General features: G+C 52.1%; 3 protein-coding genes and 2 non-coding genes across 5 annotated transcripts; 1 reads left to right on the forward strand and 4 right to left on the reverse strand.

Moving 5' to 3' along the window:
* The first annotated feature begins 383 nt into the window (after positions 1–383).
* PHKG1 (phosphorylase kinase catalytic subunit gamma 1) lies at positions 384–7,433 on the forward strand. Its single transcript, XM_056506716.1, has 10 exons — positions 384–717; positions 2,370–2,502; positions 2,784–2,959; positions 3,242–3,296; positions 3,881–3,946; positions 4,090–4,253; positions 4,763–4,853; positions 5,559–5,712; positions 5,799–5,924; positions 7,119–7,433. Exons 2-10 carry the CDS (start codon positions 2,420–2,422, stop codon positions 7,368–7,370), a joined length of 1,167 nt encoding a protein of 388 aa, XP_056362691.1. The 5' UTR covers positions 384–717; positions 2,370–2,419; the 3' UTR covers positions 7,371–7,433.
* Positions 7,434–8,305: 872 nt separating this feature from the next.
* Positions 8,306–12,734, reverse strand: SUMF2 (sulfatase modifying factor 2). Its single transcript, XM_056506718.1, has 9 exons — positions 12,632–12,734; positions 11,897–12,053; positions 11,132–11,246; positions 10,624–10,668; positions 10,253–10,403; positions 9,933–9,988; positions 9,489–9,573; positions 8,900–9,059; positions 8,306–8,526 (listed from the first exon to the last, which is right to left on the reverse strand). The coding sequence occupies exons 1-9, from the start codon at positions 12,681–12,683 to the stop codon at positions 8,421–8,423; spliced, it is 927 nt and encodes a 308-aa protein (XP_056362693.1). The 5' UTR covers positions 12,684–12,734; the 3' UTR covers positions 8,306–8,420.
* A 596-nt stretch (positions 12,735–13,330) lies between these two features.
* CCT6A (chaperonin containing TCP1 subunit 6A) lies at positions 13,331–19,135 on the reverse strand. The gene is made up of 14 exons (XM_056506715.1): positions 18,942–19,135; positions 18,592–18,655; positions 18,102–18,236; positions 17,397–17,570; positions 17,155–17,258; positions 16,462–16,572; positions 15,835–15,994; positions 15,524–15,606; positions 15,103–15,199; positions 14,718–14,865; positions 14,351–14,484; positions 14,146–14,248; positions 13,792–13,864; positions 13,331–13,640 (listed from the first exon to the last, which is right to left on the reverse strand). The coding sequence occupies exons 1-14, from the start codon at positions 19,073–19,075 to the stop codon at positions 13,568–13,570; spliced, it is 1,593 nt and encodes a 530-aa protein (XP_056362690.1). The 5' UTR covers positions 19,076–19,135; the 3' UTR covers positions 13,331–13,567.
* LOC130261123 (small nucleolar RNA SNORA15) lies at positions 16,686–16,823 on the reverse strand. Its single transcript, XR_008841913.1, has one exon. It is a non-coding gene; the product is annotated as a small nucleolar RNA SNORA15 (small nucleolar RNA).
* On the reverse strand, positions 17,685–17,816 carry LOC130261124 (small nucleolar RNA SNORA22). The gene has a single exon (XR_008841914.1). It is a non-coding gene; the product is annotated as a small nucleolar RNA SNORA22 (small nucleolar RNA).
* Positions 19,136–19,521: the final 386 nt, after the last annotated feature.

The raw sequence follows: 19,521 nt of genomic DNA on the forward strand, positions 1-19,521 counted from the left end.
AAAATAGGTTAAATCAGTGTTCCAAAGGGACAGGAGTCACCTCACACGGGGGGCGTGAGCACAGAACTGCCTGTCCTGGTGACAGTGCTGATCAAGCAGAGATCTCATTTCTGGGGTGTTTCACCGTCCCGGTGAAACAAATAAAACCAGTGCGTGGTGACAAGAGGAAACGGCCTTAAGCTGATTCAGGGGAGATTCGGTTAGATATTAGGGGGAAAAAAAAAATAAAAAATCACTGTTGGGGTGGTCAGGCATTGGAACAGCTTCCCAGAGAAGCTGTGCAGTCACCATCCCCGGAGGTGTCCGGGCGGCGCTGGGTGACCATGGAGCAGCTCACGGTCACGGCCGCTCTTAAAGCTCCCTCCCACCTTCCCCGCTGCCCCGGGGCCAGCCCCAGCTCCCGGCGGCCTCCCAGCAACACCCCCGGGAGGAGGAGCCGGGGCCGCGCCGGGGCTCGGCGGCGGAAGGGTTAAACCGGGGAAGTGCCGCAGCTCCGGGGCGGCCCCGGCCCCCCCTTGCCCCTTGCCCGGCCATGCCCGCCCGGCTCCCGCCGCTGCCAACTCGCGCTGCGCTTTCTCCGGGGCCGGGCGGCGGCGGCCGGCCCTGAGCGCTCGGCTCCCGGCGGCGGCTCCCGGTGGTTCCCGGCTCCTCCCGGCGGTTCCCGGCGGATCCTCCCGGCGCCAGGCCCGGGCCCGGCCCGGCGCTGCCCTCAGCGAGGTGAGGAGCCGGCGGCGCTGAGGGGAGGGTGTGTGAGGGGGTCCTGCCGCGGAAAACTCCCGTGCTCAGCGTTCTTTGTCTGCGGCTCGGGGCTGAGGGAGAGGGGCCGCATTCCCCTGCTGGCCTAAAAGCTTGTTTGTTTGTTTTTTCTTCCTTGAGCTTTGCGGTTTATCCTAATGGATATTTGGATATCTTTATCCTCCTCAGAGACCTCCCCCGTTTGGCAGCTGCGGGCGGGGGGCGATGCCCAGCGCCTCACCCTCAGTGTTTCTCCGGGCAGAAAATCCCCTCACGACCCCCCCTGCACTCTGCTAATGAACTCAGGGTGTCCCATTAGAGCCCTGCACTGGCTGCTTATATAATTCCTGGGTGTTTAAAACAAAATCCCGGGTCCTTCCCTCCCGGCAGTGTCCGTGGATGCTCCCCAAACTCCAGCCCTTCCCTACAACATCAACCCCCAGGACCTGGATTTTCACAAATAATCAGTTTTTGGTTTTCCCCCCACACGCACCTCAGAGATATTTTATTTTCCCTACTTCCTGGTCCTGCCTCTCCTTTGTGATTTCAGCTTGGTTTGGCATTACTGACAGTATTTCCAACAGTTAATATTTTGTAAGTTGAACTCATGGCTGTTTAGAAATGCTCTAGCCCGTGTTAGATGTCCCTGGCAGCAGCAGCCACACACCCAAAACACTGCTTTGGTCCTTAAAACCAGGTCAGGACAGATACACGTTGCTAATGAGATTTAAATGTACTTAGAGCTGCCAGTGCCTGGCAGAGTTATTGAGAGGAAAGCTCACAAAACTGGGGATCTCCTGCCCACCTTGGTCCCCTCCCCAGCAACAAACTGTCATCCCAAAGGGACAGTTTTGCTGCCTAGGCTTGTAAGAGCTGCTTTCCATCCTAACTGCTTGGACTCCGTGTATGGGCACAGAAACAAGCTGTGTAAGAACCCCTCCAAGCCTGAAATAGGAAAAAAGAAATGGGACAGAGCTTTTCAGGAGTTGTGCAGGCTGCTGGCAGCTGCACAGGAGTGCCTGAGGGAGCCCTTTCAGCTGTCCTCACGCTGGCTCAGCTCCCACTGTCCTCAGTCCCCCTGTCTCCACCTGCAGCTCTGTCACACCCAGCCCCTCTCGCTGCTTCACTGACCCTCGTTTTCCTCCTCAGTCCCTTTCTGTTCCCTTTAAATGCTATTTTCCCTCCTTATTCTCAGCCAAAGACAGCTTTGTAATCTTAAAAATAATAAGGAAAAGAAAGAGAAAAACAGTAGGGGCAGATTCCATCTTCCACTTGGGGTGGTGGTGGTGGTGTGGGGTGGTGTTCTGGAGGCTGCTGCTGTGAGCAGGGCATAGGGAAGGGATGAGATTTTGGGGTGCTGCAGCATTTCCCAAAGCCTTGGCCCTAGCCAGGCTGATTCTGCCCTTGGGGACAGCCAGGCTGTGAGGGAATGCAGTGGAATTTCTGTTCCCAGTGGGATCTCCACAGCATCCCAAGGGCAAAGCTTGGCTTTTCCAAGCAGCAAAATACCCCCTTTAGTTGGTCCAGGATTTTCCTTCTCTTCCTTCCCCCTCAATGTTTTTTCTTCCATAAGGGATTGGTGATCCCAGCTCTGGGGGCAGTGAGTGCCCAACCTTGCTCTTTTTATCTTGCAGCCCTTTCTGCCCTCAGAAAAGCTTAGAGTGCTGCCTGACAGGAACCAGAGATGACCAAGGAGGAAGATCTACCAGACTGGAACTCATCCAAAGAGTTTTATGAAAAATATGAGCCGAAGGAGATTTTGGGCAGGTAAAGCTTTATTTTTGGCAAGCGGCTTGTTTTGGTTTCACGTCCTCCAGCACCAGATAGGAACAGTGTTCCCTGGGAATCTGATACAAACAGGGCCCACAGCAGCATGGGGCTAAAAATAGCATGGAACAGCACTTTCCATCAGCTCAAAACCTTCTGTCCCACCGAGACAGGGTGACAGAGCGAGACCCGCTGGTGCATGAAAATCCCAGCCAGCCCAGGTGCCGGTGGCTGGGCAGGCAGGGATGGAACCCCCCTTTTGTCCCTGTTGTCCCTGGCAGGGGGGTGAGCAGCGTGGTCAGGAGGTGCATCCACAAAACCACGAGGCAGGAATACGCCGTGAAGATCATCGACATCACGGCGGGGAACATCTCCCCCAAGGAGGTGCAGGAGCTGCGGGAAGCCACCACCAAGGAGATCGACATCCTCCGCAAGGTCTCGGGCCACCCCAACGTCAGTAAGTCAGCCCTGGAGCAGCCAGCAAGGGCAATTTCTGCCCTGGTTGTTCCTCAGGGTGTTGTTCCCAGGAAGGGTTTTTGGGGTGAAATCCCTGGATGATGCTCAGAGCGTTGTTTGTTCTCCCTCCACATACTCACCTCAGCAGTGCCCCCCATGTTGTCTCCCAACCACAACAACTGTGAAGATCGGCCCCTCATTAACTCAATTAGCAGGTTAATCAGATTTTTAGTCCATTGATGGACAGGAACACTGTGCTCACAGCCCCTGTGCTTTCTTGCAGTCCAGCTGAAGGACAGCTATGAATCCAGCACCTTCTTCTTCTTGGTGTTTGACCTGTAAGTACCAGCTGGCTCAGCACCCTGGGCTCACTCCCTCTCTGCAGATTTGTTCCAGCTTTCTATGGCCCAAAAATGGCAAAGTGGAGGGACAAGCAGCCTTTAAGGTAGAAACAAGCCCCAATTAATGCAAGCTCATTGCAGCCCTGCTGCCAGCACTGTTTCCCCTCTGTCAGCGGCTCTGTGCTGCTCGGGTTTCCCTGTAACCTTTGGTGGGAGCTGTCATGCATCCCTGAGGGTTATTTATATGCTCAGTGGGACCAGGGTGTCTGCAAAGCCACAATTCCCAATGCCAGGACAGTGCAGTGGATGTCAGAGGAGTGGGATAGTACTTGGAGAGCCTCATTCCTGCTCCATCTTTGATGGTTGGACTCAGTGATCTTATTGTGTTTCTATCCAAACCCTGCCCTCTCTAGGCACAGCTCCTTCTCCTTCTGCCGGATATTTTACTGAAATATATGAAGGCATTTTTATCCCTTTTTATGGAAGTTATTTTGGGCTGATTGATCCTCACCAGGGACTCAGGGCTGGTTTGCTGTTGCAGCTCAGCCTCTGCCTGACTCTGTTTCCCCTCCCTCGTGCAGGATGAAGAGAGGGGAGCTCTTTGACTACCTCACTGAGAAAGTCACCTTGAGCGAGAAAGAAACCAGGTAAGGCCAGGTGCAGAGGGGTGCAAGAACAGAGCGTGGGTTTGCAGCCAGCAGAGCTCCCTGTGCACTGTCCCTGTCCCCATCCCTGGGATGGTGGTGCCAGTGGATATTTGGGATGAGGAATGAGCTGTCCCCATCCCCAGGAAGATCATGCGAGCGCTGCTGGAGGTGATCCAGTACCTGCACTCCATTAACATCGTCCACCGGGACCTGAAGCCAGAGAACATCCTGCTGGATGATGACATGAACATCAAGCTGACAGATTTTGGCTTCTCCTGCCAGCTGAATGAGAATGAGAAGCTTAAAGGTAGGGGGCTGGCGAGGTGGGGGATGCTGGGCTGGTGAGTTTTTCCAGCCCCAGTCTCCCCTTGTCACCAGTCTCACCTGGGGGTGCACATTGCTGCCTTTGCTGTCCTCACACACAAGTTCTGCCTGCACACAGCCTCCATACCATCTCCTTGCCATGAAAAAGTTGCTGCTCTTTAGGAAAACCATCCTAATCAGTTCCACTTCTTTTTTCCTCTAATTGATCCCCATTACCTCATCCACTTACTGCCCAGCATTATTTCCCCCAACTCCTACATGCAAAGAGCCACATATCCAACAACAGGCATCCCCTCCCACAAGCATCAGTGTAATTTTCTTAGCTCACTTTTTAGCCACAATAATTCATGAAAAAATTACCAATGAGATGCACACAGGTTGGAATTCCTCCCTGTGAGCACCATCCCTGCAAAGATCCCACCATGGGCTGCTTGGGTGCAGGTGGGAATGGCACCTGGGTTGATGCTCTGCCCTGTGTCCCTGTCCCCACAGAGATCTGTGGCACTCCTGGCTACCTGGCCCCTGAGATCCTGCAGTGCTCCATGGATGATGAGCACCAAGGCTATGGGAAGGAGGTGGATATGTGAGTGAGAAGCTGTTCCCTAAACACACACACGTGGTTTGAGGCCAGAATTGTGCCCATGGGGACCTGTGTGAGTGTTTGGAAAGAATGAAATGATGCACCAAAGGCCAATATTGGTGGCTGTGAGGAGCTGTCTGGGTCACCAGGGGGCTTTGGCACAGAGCAGGGGGAGAAGCAGCCTGGGGACATGCCCATCTCCCCATTGCCCCATTGTGGGAGGGAAAGCAACACTTTCTCTTCATGGAAGTCAACACAGGCTGAGCTCCAAGACCGTGGGGGTTTAAAATTCACCTTGTGCAGCCCCAGAGAGAACAGCCAGCCCAGGGCAGCCCAGCAGAGCTCTGCAGGGACTTTGCCACCACCTCTGGTGGCTTCAGGCTGCAGTGGTCAGAGTTGTGACACACACCAGAGCATTTCAACCCCTTTCCAGTTTGTGCCAGGACACCTGGCACTGCACAGCCTGGCATCACCAAGCCCCACTCCCTTCCCTAAAACCCTGCAAGGGTCAAATACTCCATTTCGAGGCATCCAGGGAGCAGCTCAGCCCAAAGCAAGCTCAGCCCCATTCCCCAGGCACACACAGGGCAGTCCCTGCTGGTTTTCCAGGGGGGCAAAGGCAGGTTGGGCCACCTCGGGGTGCAGAGCCAGCTGGGTGGCCCGGGGGTGGCCCAGAGCTGCTGGAGGCTCCGTGTGGGCTGCCCGCAGGTGGAGCACCGGGGTGATCATGTACACCCTGCTGGCCGGCTCGCCGCCCTTCTGGCACCGCAAGCAGATGCTGATGCTGCGCATGATCATGAACGGCGATTACCAGTTCGGCTCCCCGGAGTGGGACGACCGCTCCGACACCGTCAAGGACCTGGTGGGTGCTTGGGCTGGGAGAGCTCGGAGTGGAGGGGGTGTTGCGGAGCCCTGGGACAGCCCAGAGTGAGCGGGTGGCCCGTGCAGATCTCGCGGTTCCTGGTGGTGGACCCGCGGCAGCGGTACACGGCGGGGGAGGCGCTGGCACACCCCTTCTTCCAGCAGTACGACGTGGAGGAGGTCCGGCACTTCAGCCCCTTCCGCAAGTTCAAGGTGGGCGTGAGGCTGGGAGCTGCAGCAGGCAGCGCTGGGATGGGTTTTGCAGCTGGGGGTTGGGTTTTGGGAGGGTGCGGCAGCCTGGGTGCAGAGCAGGCACTCCCTCACTGGAGGGAATTAAGGGAGAAGGGAGAAACTGCCCCTGTCCTCCAAAAGAAAAAAAAAAATATTGAAAGAACTGGAGAGTTCAACCTGGAGAAGAGAAGGCTCCAGGGAGACCTTAGAGCCCCTTCCGTTGCCTAAAGAGGCTCCAAGAGAGCTGTAGAGGGACTTGGGCAAAGGATGGAGTGACAGGGCAAGGGGGAGCAGCTTCCCACTGCTAGAGGGCAGGGTTAGATGGGATAGTGGGAAGGAATTCTTGGCTGCGAGGGTGGGGAGGCCCTGGCACTGGTTGCCCAGAGAAGCTGTGGCTGCCCCATCCCTGGAGATGTCCAAGCCCAGGCTGGACAGGACTTGGAGAGGGGAAGATGTCCCTGCCCATGGCAGGGGGTGGAGAAAAATGGGCTTCAAGTTCCCTTTTAACTCAAACCATGCTGTGATTCTGTGATTCCCTGGCATGAAATCCTCTCCTTTGCCACCCCCACAGGAACTAAACTATGCCAAGCACTGAGCTCCCTCCTGACTCCCCCATATGGGGGGATGCACTGGGACCACCCCATTGTGGGGATTCCCCTGCATTCCAGGCTGTTGTGGGAGCATTCCCCTGCATTCCAGGCTGTTGTGGGAGCATTCCCCTGCATTCCAGGCTGTGGGAGAATTCCCCTACATGCCAGGCTGTTGTGGCAGCATTCCCCTACATGCCAGGCTGTTGTGGGAGCATTCCCCTGCATGCCAGGCTGTTGTGGGAGCATTCCCCTACATGCCAGGCTGTTGTGGGAGCATTCCCCTACATGCCAGGCTGTTGTGGGAGCATTCCCCTGAGTGCCAGGCTGTTGTGGGAGCATTCCCCTGAGTGCCAGGCTGTTGTGGGAGCATTCCCCTGAGTGCCAGGCTGTTGTGGGAGCATTCCCCTGCATGCCAGGCTGTGGGAGCATTCCCCTGCATGCCAGGCTGTTGTGGGAGCATTCCCCTACATGCCAGGCTGTTGTGGGAGCATTCCCCTGAGTGCCAGGCTGTTGTGGGAGCATTCCCCTACATGCCAGGCTGTTGTGGGAGCATTCCCCTACATGCCAGGCTGTTCCTGTGCCCCAGGTGATCTGCCTGACCGTGCTGGCCTCGGTGAGGATCTATTACCAGTACAGGCTGGTGAAGTCAGTGACCAGGGAGCTGGTGGTCAGGGACCCCTACGCCCTCAAGCCCGTCCGCAAGCTGATCGACGCCTGTGCCTTCCGCACCTACCGCCACTGGGTGAAGAAGGGCGAGGCCCAGAACAGAGCTGCCCTCTTTGAGAACACCTGCAAGGCCATCCTGCTCACCCTGGCAGCTGAGGAGGGGCTCTTCTGATCACTGCCCCAGCCCCTGCTTTGGCTCACAGTAGGCGAGTAAAATCTTGGAAAACAAAATGGTGATTTCTGGGGGTGTTTATATTTTCTTTCATTGGGCTCAGGACTGGTGCAAATACCAGCCCAGGAAACAATTTGCTCCTGGGGTGTGTAGCACTGGAGGAATGGGTTTGGAGAAACATCCTTTTAACAGAGCCAGAACCAGCTGCAGCTCCCCATGGGGAAGGCTCAGCCTTCAGAGACCTGCAGTGCCTGTTTGGGACAGTTAAAGGTGGATGAGGAATGCCAGTGCCTGTTTTGGCACAGTCAAAGGTGGATGAGAGATCCCAGTGCATGTTTTGGCACAGTTAAAGGTGGATGAGGAATGCCAGTGCCTGTTTTGGCACAGTTAAAGGTGGATGAGGGATCCCAGTGCCTGTTTTGGCACAGTTAAAGGTGGATGAGGGATCCCTAAGCAGTGTTCTTGCCCACCCTTTTGGCCAAGGCTCCTGGTCCCCTCAGATTTGGTACAGAGCTTGTGCACAGAGAATTTGTGCTGGGAGAGGTGGGGCACTGGTTTGTGCCATCTGTCACACACATCATCTTCTCACTGCTCAAATGCCAATGAAGGTGCCTTGTTTTTACTTCTGGGAAGGCTCAGCACTGCTCCAAAGCTGGGACTTCCCAAGGGAGTGGGGACTGATCATGACTCTCACTTCCAGGGATGTGCCCCCATCACTTTTCCCCTGACAGCCCCACGCTGATGGTCACAGGGGGCTGTGGGTGTCCCCTTGCTGACGGCTGCAGGTCACAGCAGCTCTGGCCCATTCCCACACATGCACCCCTCTGCTCTACATGGACAGGAGAGCTGCAGGATCCCCCACACCTAAATGACCCTAAAGACAAACCCCCCTTCCTGCCATCCCAATCACTGCTCCCACCCAGACACGCCAGCACTGAAAAGGTTGAAATAATTTTTAATTTGAAAAACAACTGGGGTTTAATGGAAGTGGCAGCTGGGGGTTACTGTTGATCTCCACAGGAGAAAATGTCTGAGGTGTTCCTGGTGAGCTCAGAGCTCGGGTTTGCTCTGGCTGCTCCAGGCTGCCACGGGCGGGATGTCGGCAGCGCAGCGGAAGCTGAGGTTGTCAGAGGCAGAGTCTGCTGTGTTCCCCATCCTCACAGGGAGAAAGAGACCCAAAATTAGAGTATCTTCTAGTTACACATATCCCTAATATGTTACAACACTCACAACACTAAGGTGCTGCTTACAACCCCAAGTGTGACCTGATAGAACAGCCTGGAAACATTTTCCACTTCCCCTGAATTACTCAGAGAAAAACATTTAATTATTAATACGTGCTGGAAAACACATGATTTCAGAAGTATTTAGGAGTGGATTTATAGCAGGGGTGTTTTAGCCATATTTGTGTGCTCTGCCACCTGCTTCTCAAAAAAAAAAAAAAATGTGTAGGAACAAACATCTTTTAAAATAAGACCAACCCAGAGAAAACCCTTGTGCAGCAGCAGCTGGGCTTTGGCCAGACCTACCTGGTGGTGACACGTGCTCTGTGGTTTGCAGAGCCATCTGCAGTGTCAATCCACGAGGCTCCTCTCAGCACCTGCATGTTCTGAGCCCTGGGTGCCCTTCCTGGAGTCAGGAATTCTGATGCTGTCCATTCCCAGGTGTTTCCCAGCAGGTCATAGAGCCCTGAGATGGTTTTGTGCCAGAATTAGGAGTGCAGTTGTGCAAGAGCTGTAAATTTGGTATATGGGAGGGGGAACAACATTCAAAACATTGTTCAAGAGTGTGGATCAATGGTGAGGCTGAAGAAATTCCTCACTGTATTTCAAACTTCAAGTGTGTCCTTACTTCCCATGTGTACAAGAACATGGCAGCCACACAACACCCTTGGAATTTCATGTTACATCCCACTGAGCTGTAAAATAACCCAGTTTAAAAGGAGATGGTTTGGTGCACCTCAGCCAACTCCAGCACCAACCATGGATGCTTTTCCTGGGCTCACTTACTCTACTCCAGATCCCACCCATCTGGAACCCTTCCCTGCTGCAGGATTTGATCATTAACAGGAATTTAGGAAGCAGGTGCCATCCCAGGCAGGCTGAGGGTGCTCTGTACCGTAGCTGTTCTGGGCAGGGAAGGCTGTCACCGGGGAGACGCCGTGGTAGCCGTCCTCAGCCGTGTCCCCCCGAGGGAAGGCACCCTGGGGGAACAGAGATCACTCCCAGCAAAGAACCACCCCAAATCCTGCTCCTCACAGCCCTGGGCCACACTTCAAGCAGGCAAGTAACTCTCTGGTTTCAATTCATGCTGGTCAAGAGAGATCAACTTGAAGCTGTCCCAAGTTCCCTCTTCAAATTGTTAGAAGCAGGAAAATCCTGGTTTCCCAGGGAAGATGGGCTGAGCCTGCTCCCTCTGAGGGTATTTTACAACCCCCCAGGAGCTCAGTTTCAGTACCCACAGTGTTTCCCAGCCACCCTCACTCAGTGGCTGAGGGAAACCCCACCCTGAGGAGAGCCCAGTGTGCATGGGATGATTTATAGATGATTTTTAGGATCTTACCTGCCACAGGTTTGTACGGTTTGGCTGGAACTTGTTTCCCCAAGGATACATCCTTTCTGCCAGGGAGGAAAAGACACTTGTTAGTTCTAGGTCACTCCAGTCTTTTAGGATTGTCCTTTTCTGCTCAGCTTGGGATACTGAGGTTTTATTCTTTTATTTTATTAATTATTAATATTACTACACTCTCAGCCCAAAAGAAGTGGTTCAGAGCTGCCCCAGATTAACACCTGAAAACATCCCTGGAGGGAGGTTTGGATCTGGTGGAACTAACACCACTCCATGCCTTGGTTTGGGTAAAGCTCAGAGCTTGTGCTACATACGTTCCAGTCCTCCCCTGGCAGCAAATTCCCACTCCTCCTCCGACGGGAGCCGCTTCCCTTTCCAGGCACAGAAGGCCTGAGCATCGTTCCAGCTCACGTGCAGCACTGGGTAATCCAGCCTGTCCTTGATGCTGGAGCCAGGGCCTGAGGGCTGCCAGGGATTTAAGCAGATTGGAATTCATTTTATACAATTTTTATTACAAAGGGAATAAGGGGTAGAAGAAATGAAAGGATAGAAAATGGTTTTTTTCACCTTGTTTTTGGTCAATAAGGTTCAGCACACACTACACACAAACTCTCACCTATGGGGAAGAGTCACCACACCAGGATTTTACTACAACAGGATATTATTACACCAGGATTTTACTCACCTGTCTCCAAAATGCCTTCTCAATGGGCAGCCACCACGGGGCTGACTGGGGAAAGAAAGGACACCAGTTTGAAGGTGAGCTGGTGACACCTGGACCAGTGACACCATCCCACAGCAGGGTGTGTTAGTCTGGGAAATGCTGCAGTTTGAGCTGGGTGATCACACACATTTGGATGCTGCTTTCCCACAGAGCAGAGGCATCTGCTTTTAAAAATGAAAATAGATCAAGAGGCTCATGCTGTTCAGTTTTTCTATTTTAAAGTTGGGTTATTGAATGTACTTTGAAAAACATTTTACTTCCTCCCAGCTCCCTGGAGTCCAGACTGACAGCTCATAGAGCAAGGAAACAGAGGAGCACATGAATCAACCCCAACTCAATCCTGCTGAGGTTCAAAAGGAAAACAACCCCAGACTAAAGAAAAACCTCAGAGAACAGCCAGGCTCTGCAAGGAGGCAGCTGCTCCTCAGTGGAAAAGCAACACCAAACTCATCACAGGATTCAGATTTACCTCCAGTTTTTGGGTGACCTTTTTTTTCAGCTCTTCAGATACGAAATCCTCAAAGACAAAGCTCCAGCCAAATGATTCTGCTTCTGTTTTGTATTTCTTTTCTCTAACAAACTCCCTGGTATAAATACAACACGCTCTGGGTAAGAGTTCTTCAAGCTCTGCCTCAAAAATCTGCTCATGCAACGAGTTCAGAGCAAAGCAAAAGGCACAAAACTTACAGACCCCCCAGCTCCAGATGGATTGATTTAGATTTAACACATAAAACAGTCCAGTGTGTATCTTTGCACAGATTTTATGTTATTTGTGCAGATAAACTCAGCCTTCACACAGGTTTCCATAATTGCAGAGAGAAAAAAATCCCTTAAAAGCCAATAAAACCTGTGGCTGCTGTTAGTGGAAGAGGAGAAGAAGGGAGGAAGAAAAGTGGAAGAAGAGAGGGAAAGAATAGGGAGAAGAAAGGGGGAGGAGAGGAAAAAGAGAGGAAGAAGAGAGGAGGAGAAAAAAAGGAGAAAGAGGAAGAGGACATGAAAAAGAGAAGGAAAAAGGGGAAAGAAAGAGGGAGGATAAAGAAAAGAGGAAATAAAAGTATGTTTGCAAGCTACACCGCCAAGATGGTTCAGCTTGCAGCTGTGGGGGTGATCTCCTACTGACAGACACATTTTTTTCCAAAGAGCACCCAAGGATTGGCTTGGAACCAGCACAGAACACCCGGCCCACACCTGCCGCTGCCCCTGTCCCTGTCCCTGCCCTGCCCCACAGGCTCACCTGAAGTCCCTGTTTGTCACCGGGTGTTTGTCCAGAGCGAACGGCTTCAGTGTCACCTCCCTGGCGGGTCCCTCCTCGCCGCTGCTCTGCAGGGAGCCGGATCCCATCCGGAAGGAGCCTCCGGGCAGCTGCACCATGCTGCCATCGTCTGCCAGCGCTGCACAGGGACAAATTCAGCACAAATTTCACTGGTAAACAGCGACGGGCAGCTGCCGAAAGGATGTCCGAGTGTGCCGGGAGGGCTCAGTGAGTACAGCTCAAAGGTCCGTTTTGGGGAGGGAGCGATCCCTGCCGGGGGGATTTTGGGGCTGTCAGCAAGGGAGCGATCCATGTCAGGGGGATTCTGGGGCTCTCAGGGAAGGGAGCGATCCCTGCCGGGGGGATTTTGGGGCTCTCAGGGAAGGAAGCGATCCCTGCCGGGGGGATTTTGGGGCTATCAGGGAATGGAGCGATCCCTGCCGGGGGGATTTTGGGGCTGTCAGCGAAGGGAGCGATCCATGTCAGGGGGATTCTGGGGCTGTCAGCGAAGGGAGCGATCCCTGCCGGGGGGATTTTGGGGCTCTCAGGGAAGGGAGCGATCCCTGGCGGGGGGATTTTGGGGCTGTCAGCAAGGGAGCGATCCATGTCAGAGGGGATTTTGGGGCTCTCAGGGAAGGGAGCGATCCCTGCCGGGGGGATTTTGGGGCTCTCAGGGAAGGGAGCGATCCCTGGCGGGGGGATTTTGGGGTGTCTCACCCAGCACCCCGCAGCACAGCAGCAGCAGCCCCGCCGCCGTTCCCATGCCCATCCCGGAGCCGCCGGACCCGACCCGGAGGTGCTGCGGGAACCGGGAGCGCTTCCGGGGCATCGCTCTGTAGGAAGGGGATTTGTGTCACTGCCCGGGTTAGAAGTGCCACCCACCGGGGCCACCCGCAACCCCGCCCCACAAGGGAGGCGTTTTGGGGTGTTGGAGGGGCTTTTTTAAGCTTTCGTTTATGGTGACACAGCGAGGAGATTCCTCTTAACACAAAGCACCGCTGGGTTTAGGGGAAAGCATTCCAGAGGGCAGGAGCCTGTTCCCCTGCCACAAACGTGCTGAAAGCTCTGCCTAGACCTGCTCTGGCAGGTCCAGAATTGGACCATAAATTGTCCATAAATACTTTAATGCAGCAGAACCAGCGTTAAAAATCCACCCCCCAAGACAGCTCCTACACACCCCCCTCCTTCAAACCATTCTGCAGCCAGTGAACTCAGTTTTATTCACAAGCAAGTACAAAACTTAAGCCTTTTCTTTTCTTAAATTTACTGAACAAATTCCAGGACTGATCCCACCCTGTTCCCAGAGCACTCTTGAGCAGTAATTTCACAAAATTCCCAACAGCAGGACTCAGGAATGCAACCACCCACTGCAGAATGTTCTAGAGGGAGTGAAGGTTAAAGAACAGACACCCAAAGCACAGAACAGAACAGTTTATTGGGTAAAAATGGAAAGCAACTGCAGCCACACAGTTCAGTGAAATCAAAAATAAATAACTCCTTTTTAGAGCCAAATCTTTGATTAAGTTGCTGAGATTTTGAGTGGCCATGTTCCCAAAGGGGCTGCCCCTCATGGCAGAGTGGGACATTCACCACAGCCCAGGACAGGGCCCTGGGGTGGATTCCTTGGAAAATTCCACAGGGAGCAGCTCCAGCTCAGCCCTTCAGAGAGGACATCCCAGCTCTCATGATTTCATCCACTAGGAGAATGTTGCTGGCAATCACCGTGCTGGAAACAGGGAAACACAAAAGAAATCTCGTTACAATTGCCAAATTCAGCTTCACTTTTGTGTTCCAAGACATCTTCCTGTACATGGGATCCCCAGTTTTACACCACTTAAAGACACAGAGAGTAATGTTAGAAGTACTGCCAGCCTTACCACGAATGAAGCAGCTGCTTTTTGACATTGTAATTATCCCAGATTCCAGCTGCTGCAGCCACCATTGGCTCCCCTGCAAGAGAAGTGAGGCAGCTTTTAAATAACCAGTTCACACAGAGCCTTTCTGCTGGCTGCCATCTGTATCACTCACAGTACCCAACAGTGTAACCATGTGCTTTATCCTCTAAAAACCTAAAATCAGAACACACTCAACTAACTACAGCAGCCTGACTGCAAGGCTTCTGTGCAGCTTTTTATCAATAAAAGTAAAACTCTGCATTCAGAGCACTCTGTTCTTCAGAGCTGAGGCAGGCTCTTACTGGAGCATGACCCTGTGGCTGAGGGAGTCCTTACCAGTGTTGAGATCCACCCCAGTGAGCTGCCCTGACTCCACGTGCTCTGCCTGGACCTTCACCAGCGTCTCCTGGGGATCATAGCCCGAGTTCTGAGCAAGCACCTGGCACAGAACAGAGGGACTGGCTTCATTTTACTGATTACAGAAAAAGCAGTGAGTCTGTGTGTGCTTCAAAGCCACTTTATCATCAGGAACTCCTTTTACCTTAGGAATGATGAGCAGAGCATCAGCAAAAGCCTGAACTCCGAGCTGGGCTCTTCCTTTCACGCTGGGTTTGTGTTTCACAAGAGCATTGGCTACTGCCACCTCCAGTGCCCCTGCTCCTGGCACCACACATCCTGCAAGGGAACAGCACTTGTTTCAGTTTCAGCAGTGCAGTTTGATCTCTTCCCTCCACATCCTGCACCTGAACAGGTGAGTACTTACACAGGTATCACAACAGAACTATAAAATCACTCACACTGAGCTCCGGCTTGGACTGGAGCAGGACCAAGGGAGCTGACACACCATTCCCTAATTCTGGGATGAGTTTCTCCAGGTCCTTACCACGATGAACAGGGAGGGGACTCACCATCCTCAATGGCATTTTTGACAGCCCTCAGCCCATCCCTGACTGCATCCTTGATCTGGGTGAGCGTGTGCTTGTTGGGGCCCCTGATGAGCAGGGTCACCGAGCGGGGGTTCTCACACTTCTCAATGAAGGTGTACTTCTCCTCTCCCTGTGGGAAACAGAGCCATGTTTGCCTCTCAGCCACTTGCCTCAGCAATGTGTTCACAAATTAATAAACTGGATGTTTTCAGGCTCAGTTCTGCACTGACAGCACTTGGATGAGAAGCAGCAGAACTTTATTTTAGTTTTCTCAGTCTATGACAGCAGCAAACATCCAGGATGTTCACAGCCAAGTGGATTTGAAGTATTTTATTTCAATACTCCACCTTTCTCTTCTAACACTCACCAGGGTGTACTCATAGACAAGCCCTGCATGTCCCAGGCAGTCAGGAGTGAGATCCTCCACAGAGTTCATGGCAGTGCCACCACAGGCCAGGGTCAGTCTGACAGAGAACAGGCACAGCTCAGCTTTATCTTCAATAAAACCCAAAGCCACTGACAGTAAGTGACATTTCACTGATATTTCATCATGCAGATCCTAGATCTTGGAACAGTTTGGTTTTATTCATAGAAGAGCTCTTTAAAAAATTAACTTGTAGAATTAAGGCTCCTCTGTCAGTATCTGCATTTAAAGAATGCAGAAGAGCTGCACAGACCAAAGTGGAATTTTTAGTCAAGTCTTTAAAGATGGATTTAAGCCACACTTGACTCACTGTCTCAGTTTGGAAAAGCAGGTTAATGTATCCTCTCCTCTCCCCAAAACTGACCTTTCCATGTTCCTCCTTTTAGCTCTCCTCAAAGCAACTATTCCTTCTTTGGCAAGGGCATCCAAGGAAAAGGGGTCAATTCCCTGGAAAGAGAAAGTGACCATCAGCATAAGGACAAAGCTAAAAACACCTTCTCTCATCTGACACTAATAAATTCTTCATCAAGGCTCAAAGATCTCAGGTAGGAACTGTACATGATATTCAGAAGTATCAGCCTAAATTTAGCTAATTCTGGCTCAATAACTATACCAGGTGAGTCACACAAGGAAGCCAGCATTTTAAATAATTTTTAGTTATTCTCTTCATCTCACCTTCTGGTTGATCACAACAAATCCTTTGTCTGAGTCACCACAGACTTTTCTTTTCAACTCTATGATTTTGTTGACTCTGTCTTCAATGAACTTTCTTTCTGCTTTCACCAACTTCTCCCTCTCCTCAGCACTTTTGTAGAAGAATCCAGAGCTCACCTCTCTGAAGGGCAAAAAAAACCCACAAAAAAGCAGTGAGAAAACTTCATCTCTGCTGTAATAATAAACTTGAGCATAAGGAATGAGCCTTTCAGTAACATTCCAAAGAAATCAACCCAAACCAAACCAGTCCCCCAACCCACACTGCTGCTCCTGTTCTTTAGTTCAGAGCTTTTCCACTTCACAAAATAAGGCAAACACTTGAAGCTGAGAGAACTGTGAAGTGTATTAATGTGTTTGCTCTAGAATATCAAATTATACCCAAGAAAGGAAGGACTTTTAACCTTTCTGTGATCACACAACAAAATAAAGACCACTGTGAAGCTCTGCCTTTCAGAGATTTTTTCACCCACCACCTTTCCCAAAAGGGCTGCAGAAGGGGCATCACCTTTCACCTTCACAGTCTTGGCTGCTATTTAAGCACACTTTAAATAAAAGTCCTTAGGACATGAGAATTTGCTGTGCACTCACGTTTTCTCATACTCCAGAGACACATTGCAGGTAAGAACAAAAGCATCTTCCACTCTTTTCTTCATGTCAGGGTGGCGAGCTCCATGATCCAGAACCAGCCCCCTGATCAGCCTGCAAGATCAAAAACCATTCTGGGTGTCAATGGACACAAAACAGGATTTCATGGAGTGCAGAGAATGGAGCTGGTCCAACCCAAACTGCCTGGTGTTGGCAGTGAACAAGGATGATGTATTCCCCTTCCAAGGGCATGCCCATTCCCATCAAAAAGCACACTAAGCACAGTGGAGAAAAAGGAATTTGCTCTGGCATGGTGTCTGACTGCATCAGCTACTGAGGAAAGCGGGTGCAGAATTCATCCATGCACTGAGGGAAATGGAAACCCAGTTTCTATGTATCAAAGGCTGCTTTGCATTTAACAGATGCTAACCTAAAGCATCATCAAGCCACAGACACTAAGAAAAACAAGTATTTATCCAACACTGTTAAGCCAGTGTTGCTCTTTGCTATTTGATAATTTCATCAAGGAGTCAAGTTTAGTGACTGAGAAACTCCTGCCAAGGTATTTATGGCTGAAATCTGTATTTCAGCTCTTCCAGTGGTAGCTTTAGGACACCCTAAAGAGAAACTCAACCCCCCAGGCTCCTCAAAGCTCAGGGCCCCACAGAACTGAGGCTCAAGGACGCTCTGACTTACGTTGTGTCTGTTTCTGATTTGTGCTTCATCTCCATGATTTCCACCATGTACAGGTCAATGGGCTCACCTGGTTTTCTGACTGTCAGGACAGAATCTACCACAGCCTGCAACAGGGGAGGGAAACATCCCAAAATGACCATCAGTCCTCTAAAGTGCACATCTTTCACACTTCAAATATAATCCCAGCACCTTCACAGCTGGATCTGTTCACACCAAGAGGCAGAGGTGCCAGGGACACTCACCTCTGTCAGGATGTCAGCAAGCTCTGCGTGCACTTTGGTGCGGAGGGATGTCCTGGCAACATCAATGAGGGTCTCCCTGTCCATCTCCTTGGACACTTTGACCTGCTCCAAAACCTCAAGTGCTTTCTCCTTGGCAATCTCAAATCCTTCTGCTACTATCCTAGGGTGCAAACCCTAAGGAAAGGGAAGAATCATTGGATAATGGAAGACAAAATTTTTCCACAAACAGAACTTGTGGTTTCAACATCCCATGGGATGGCAAAGCACAGGGAACTTCCTGCACAGGCCAGCTGTTCTGTCCTTCTGAATACATATAAAAGGAATGCAAATCCTTCCAATGCAGAGGAAAAGTACAGATTAATCTAGCACAGAACTGAAACCAAGGGAACTACAAAGCACACTTGGGTGTTCGCTGTGCAATACCCCTGTTTGCCTGCCCTCAGGGAGGAGCTCCTTTTTAACACTCAAGAAGTGTTTGGACTCACACAAAACAAAGTAACAGCAGGTATCACACAAAACCTTAAAAGCTACAATATCCACAATAAGTGAGTTTGATTTTAAACAAGTCCTCTCCTCTAGCTTTCCCCACTTCTTACAACTTCTCATTTTAAGCAGAACAATGTATTTATGTTCCACTCCCATTAAACATTTAAGAAAAAAAACCCACTGAGGGGTTCACCTACAAATGAAACACTGCCTACACACCTCAGAAATATAAAGATCTGCCTGCTTTAGGAGCTCTCCAATGATGAGGACGTTCGAGGTGGTGCCATCTCCAGTGATGTCATCTTGTGCTGTCGCTACTTTTGCTATCAAGGAGGCCGTGGGGTGTTGGATTTGCTAGACAAAAATAAGAAGCTGAGCAGTTAAGTTTCAGTGCAGTGGCACAGCAAACAAACATCTGAGATCAACTAAGAAAGAACTGAAGGTGATGTTCTAATGGTTTACCCTAATTGGTTTGCTAATCCTTTGGCTGGTTATTTTACTCATTCTTATGGTGATGTTTATATTTTTAATATTATTTCTCCTTACAGTACCGCCTTAACCTGGACTTACTTCTTTACCCTCCTCCCAAGGTGCATTTTGCTTTCAATAGATACGGTGGGTGGGGCAGCGGGGGACGCGAAATCCCTTCACCTAAAGGCGCTCGGAAATCCCTCCCTAAACCCCCGCGCTCGGAGCAGCCCCAGCTCACCATTTCCTGCAGCAGCACGTTGCCATCTTTGGTCAGCTTGATGTCTCCAGAGCCGGACACGAGCCTGGGGAAAGCACGGGCCGGGTGAGCAGCGCCCCGGGCCCAGCGCACGTGTGAGGCCGCGGGGCCGCCGCGCTCCTTCCCATCCATTCATCCATCCACCCATCCATCCATCCCCGGCCCCAAAACACGTGCGGGGCCGCGCCGCTCCCTCCCCATCCCTCCATCCCTCAGGCACTCACCCCTCCCGCCTTTGCTCCCCTCCGCACATCCCGGCCCCACGCCGCCTCCCCTCAGGCCGTGCTCCCCCCCAACCCCACCCGCGGCGAGACGCGCGGGGGGTCCCTCACATCTTCATGGTGCCCTTGGGGCCCAGGTTGGTCCTCAGCACGTCCTGCAGCCCGCGGGCCGCGCTGATGTTGACGGCCAGCGCGGCCTGGGCACGGGCCACCTCGGCCTTGGGGTTGAGCGCCTTCACCGCCATGACTGCGCTCCGCTCTGCGGCGCGCCGGGCGGGGCAGCGCGGCCCCGCCTCCCGCCCGCCCCTTCTAGAACACTCCGGGCCCGCCCATTGGCCCCCTGCACGATACCGCGTTTCTATTGGTTACTGTTCCTGTCAATCATCCGGAGAACTCCCGCCGCTGAGGCATCCCGGCCTCTCATTGGTTCATTGCCGCTCCAGCCGCGCTCCCATTGGCTGCGGCGCCTGTCGCTCCGCCCGGTCCCGCCCTCAGCGCGCTGTGAGGGGAGCGCGGGGCGGGTGTGGAGGGTCCCTGAACGGGAGGGGATGGTCGGTGTTTGATCCGCTCGCTCGTGTCACAGCCACTGCCAGCACCTCCGCAGAACCGTGACCATAAATAATTTAACACGGTGATTTGGCATTAGATCGATAGAGTTAATAGTGAAGTGGACTGGATTAATAATGGTTCT

Source organism: Oenanthe melanoleuca, chromosome 19 (genome assembly GCF_029582105.1).
Source record: "Oenanthe melanoleuca isolate GR-GAL-2019-014 chromosome 19, OMel1.0, whole genome shotgun sequence".
In the NCBI taxonomy this organism is placed as follows: Eukaryota; Metazoa; Chordata; class Aves; order Passeriformes; family Muscicapidae; genus Oenanthe; species Oenanthe melanoleuca.

What these genes read in the sequence shown, in the direction of transcription:
- CCT6A (XM_056506715.1), bottom strand. Translation starts at nt 19,075, where the DNA reads ATGGCGGTGAAGGCGCTCAACCCCAAGGCCGAGGTGGCCCGTGCCCAG. An exon ending in ACGTGCTGCTGCAGGAAATG is followed by an intron (nt 18,237 to 18,591) that starts GTGAGCTGGGGC and finishes ATTTTTGTCTAG; the next exon opens with CAAATCCAACACCCCACGGC. An exon ending in AAGCAGCTGCTTCATTCGTG is followed by an intron (nt 13,641 to 13,791) that starts GTAAGGCTGGCA and finishes CCCTGTTTCCAG; the next exon opens with CACGGTGATTGCCAGCAACA.
- PHKG1 (XM_056506716.1), top strand. Translation starts at nt 2,420, where the DNA reads ATGACCAAGGAGGAAGATCTACCAGACTGGAACTCATCCAAAGAGTTT. An exon ending in TTCTTCTTGGTGTTTGACCT is followed by an intron (nt 3,297 to 3,880) that starts GTAAGTACCAGC and finishes TCCCTCGTGCAG; the next exon opens with GATGAAGAGAGGGGAGCTCT. An exon ending in TGAGAATGAGAAGCTTAAAG is followed by an intron (nt 4,254 to 4,762) that starts GTAGGGGGCTGG and finishes CTGTCCCCACAG; the next exon opens with AGATCTGTGGCACTCCTGGC.
- SUMF2 (XM_056506718.1), bottom strand. Translation starts at nt 12,683, where the DNA reads ATGGGCATGGGAACGGCGGCGGGGCTGCTGCTGCTGTGCTGCGGGGTG. An exon ending in TGCCAGGGGAGGACTGGAAC is followed by an intron (nt 9,989 to 10,252) that starts GTATGTAGCACA and finishes CCTCCCTGGCAG; the next exon opens with AAAGGATGTATCCTTGGGGA. An exon ending in ACCGTACAAACCTGTGGCAG is followed by an intron (nt 9,574 to 9,932) that starts GTAAGATCCTAA and finishes CTGTTCCCCCAG; the next exon opens with GGTGCCTTCCCTCGGGGGGA.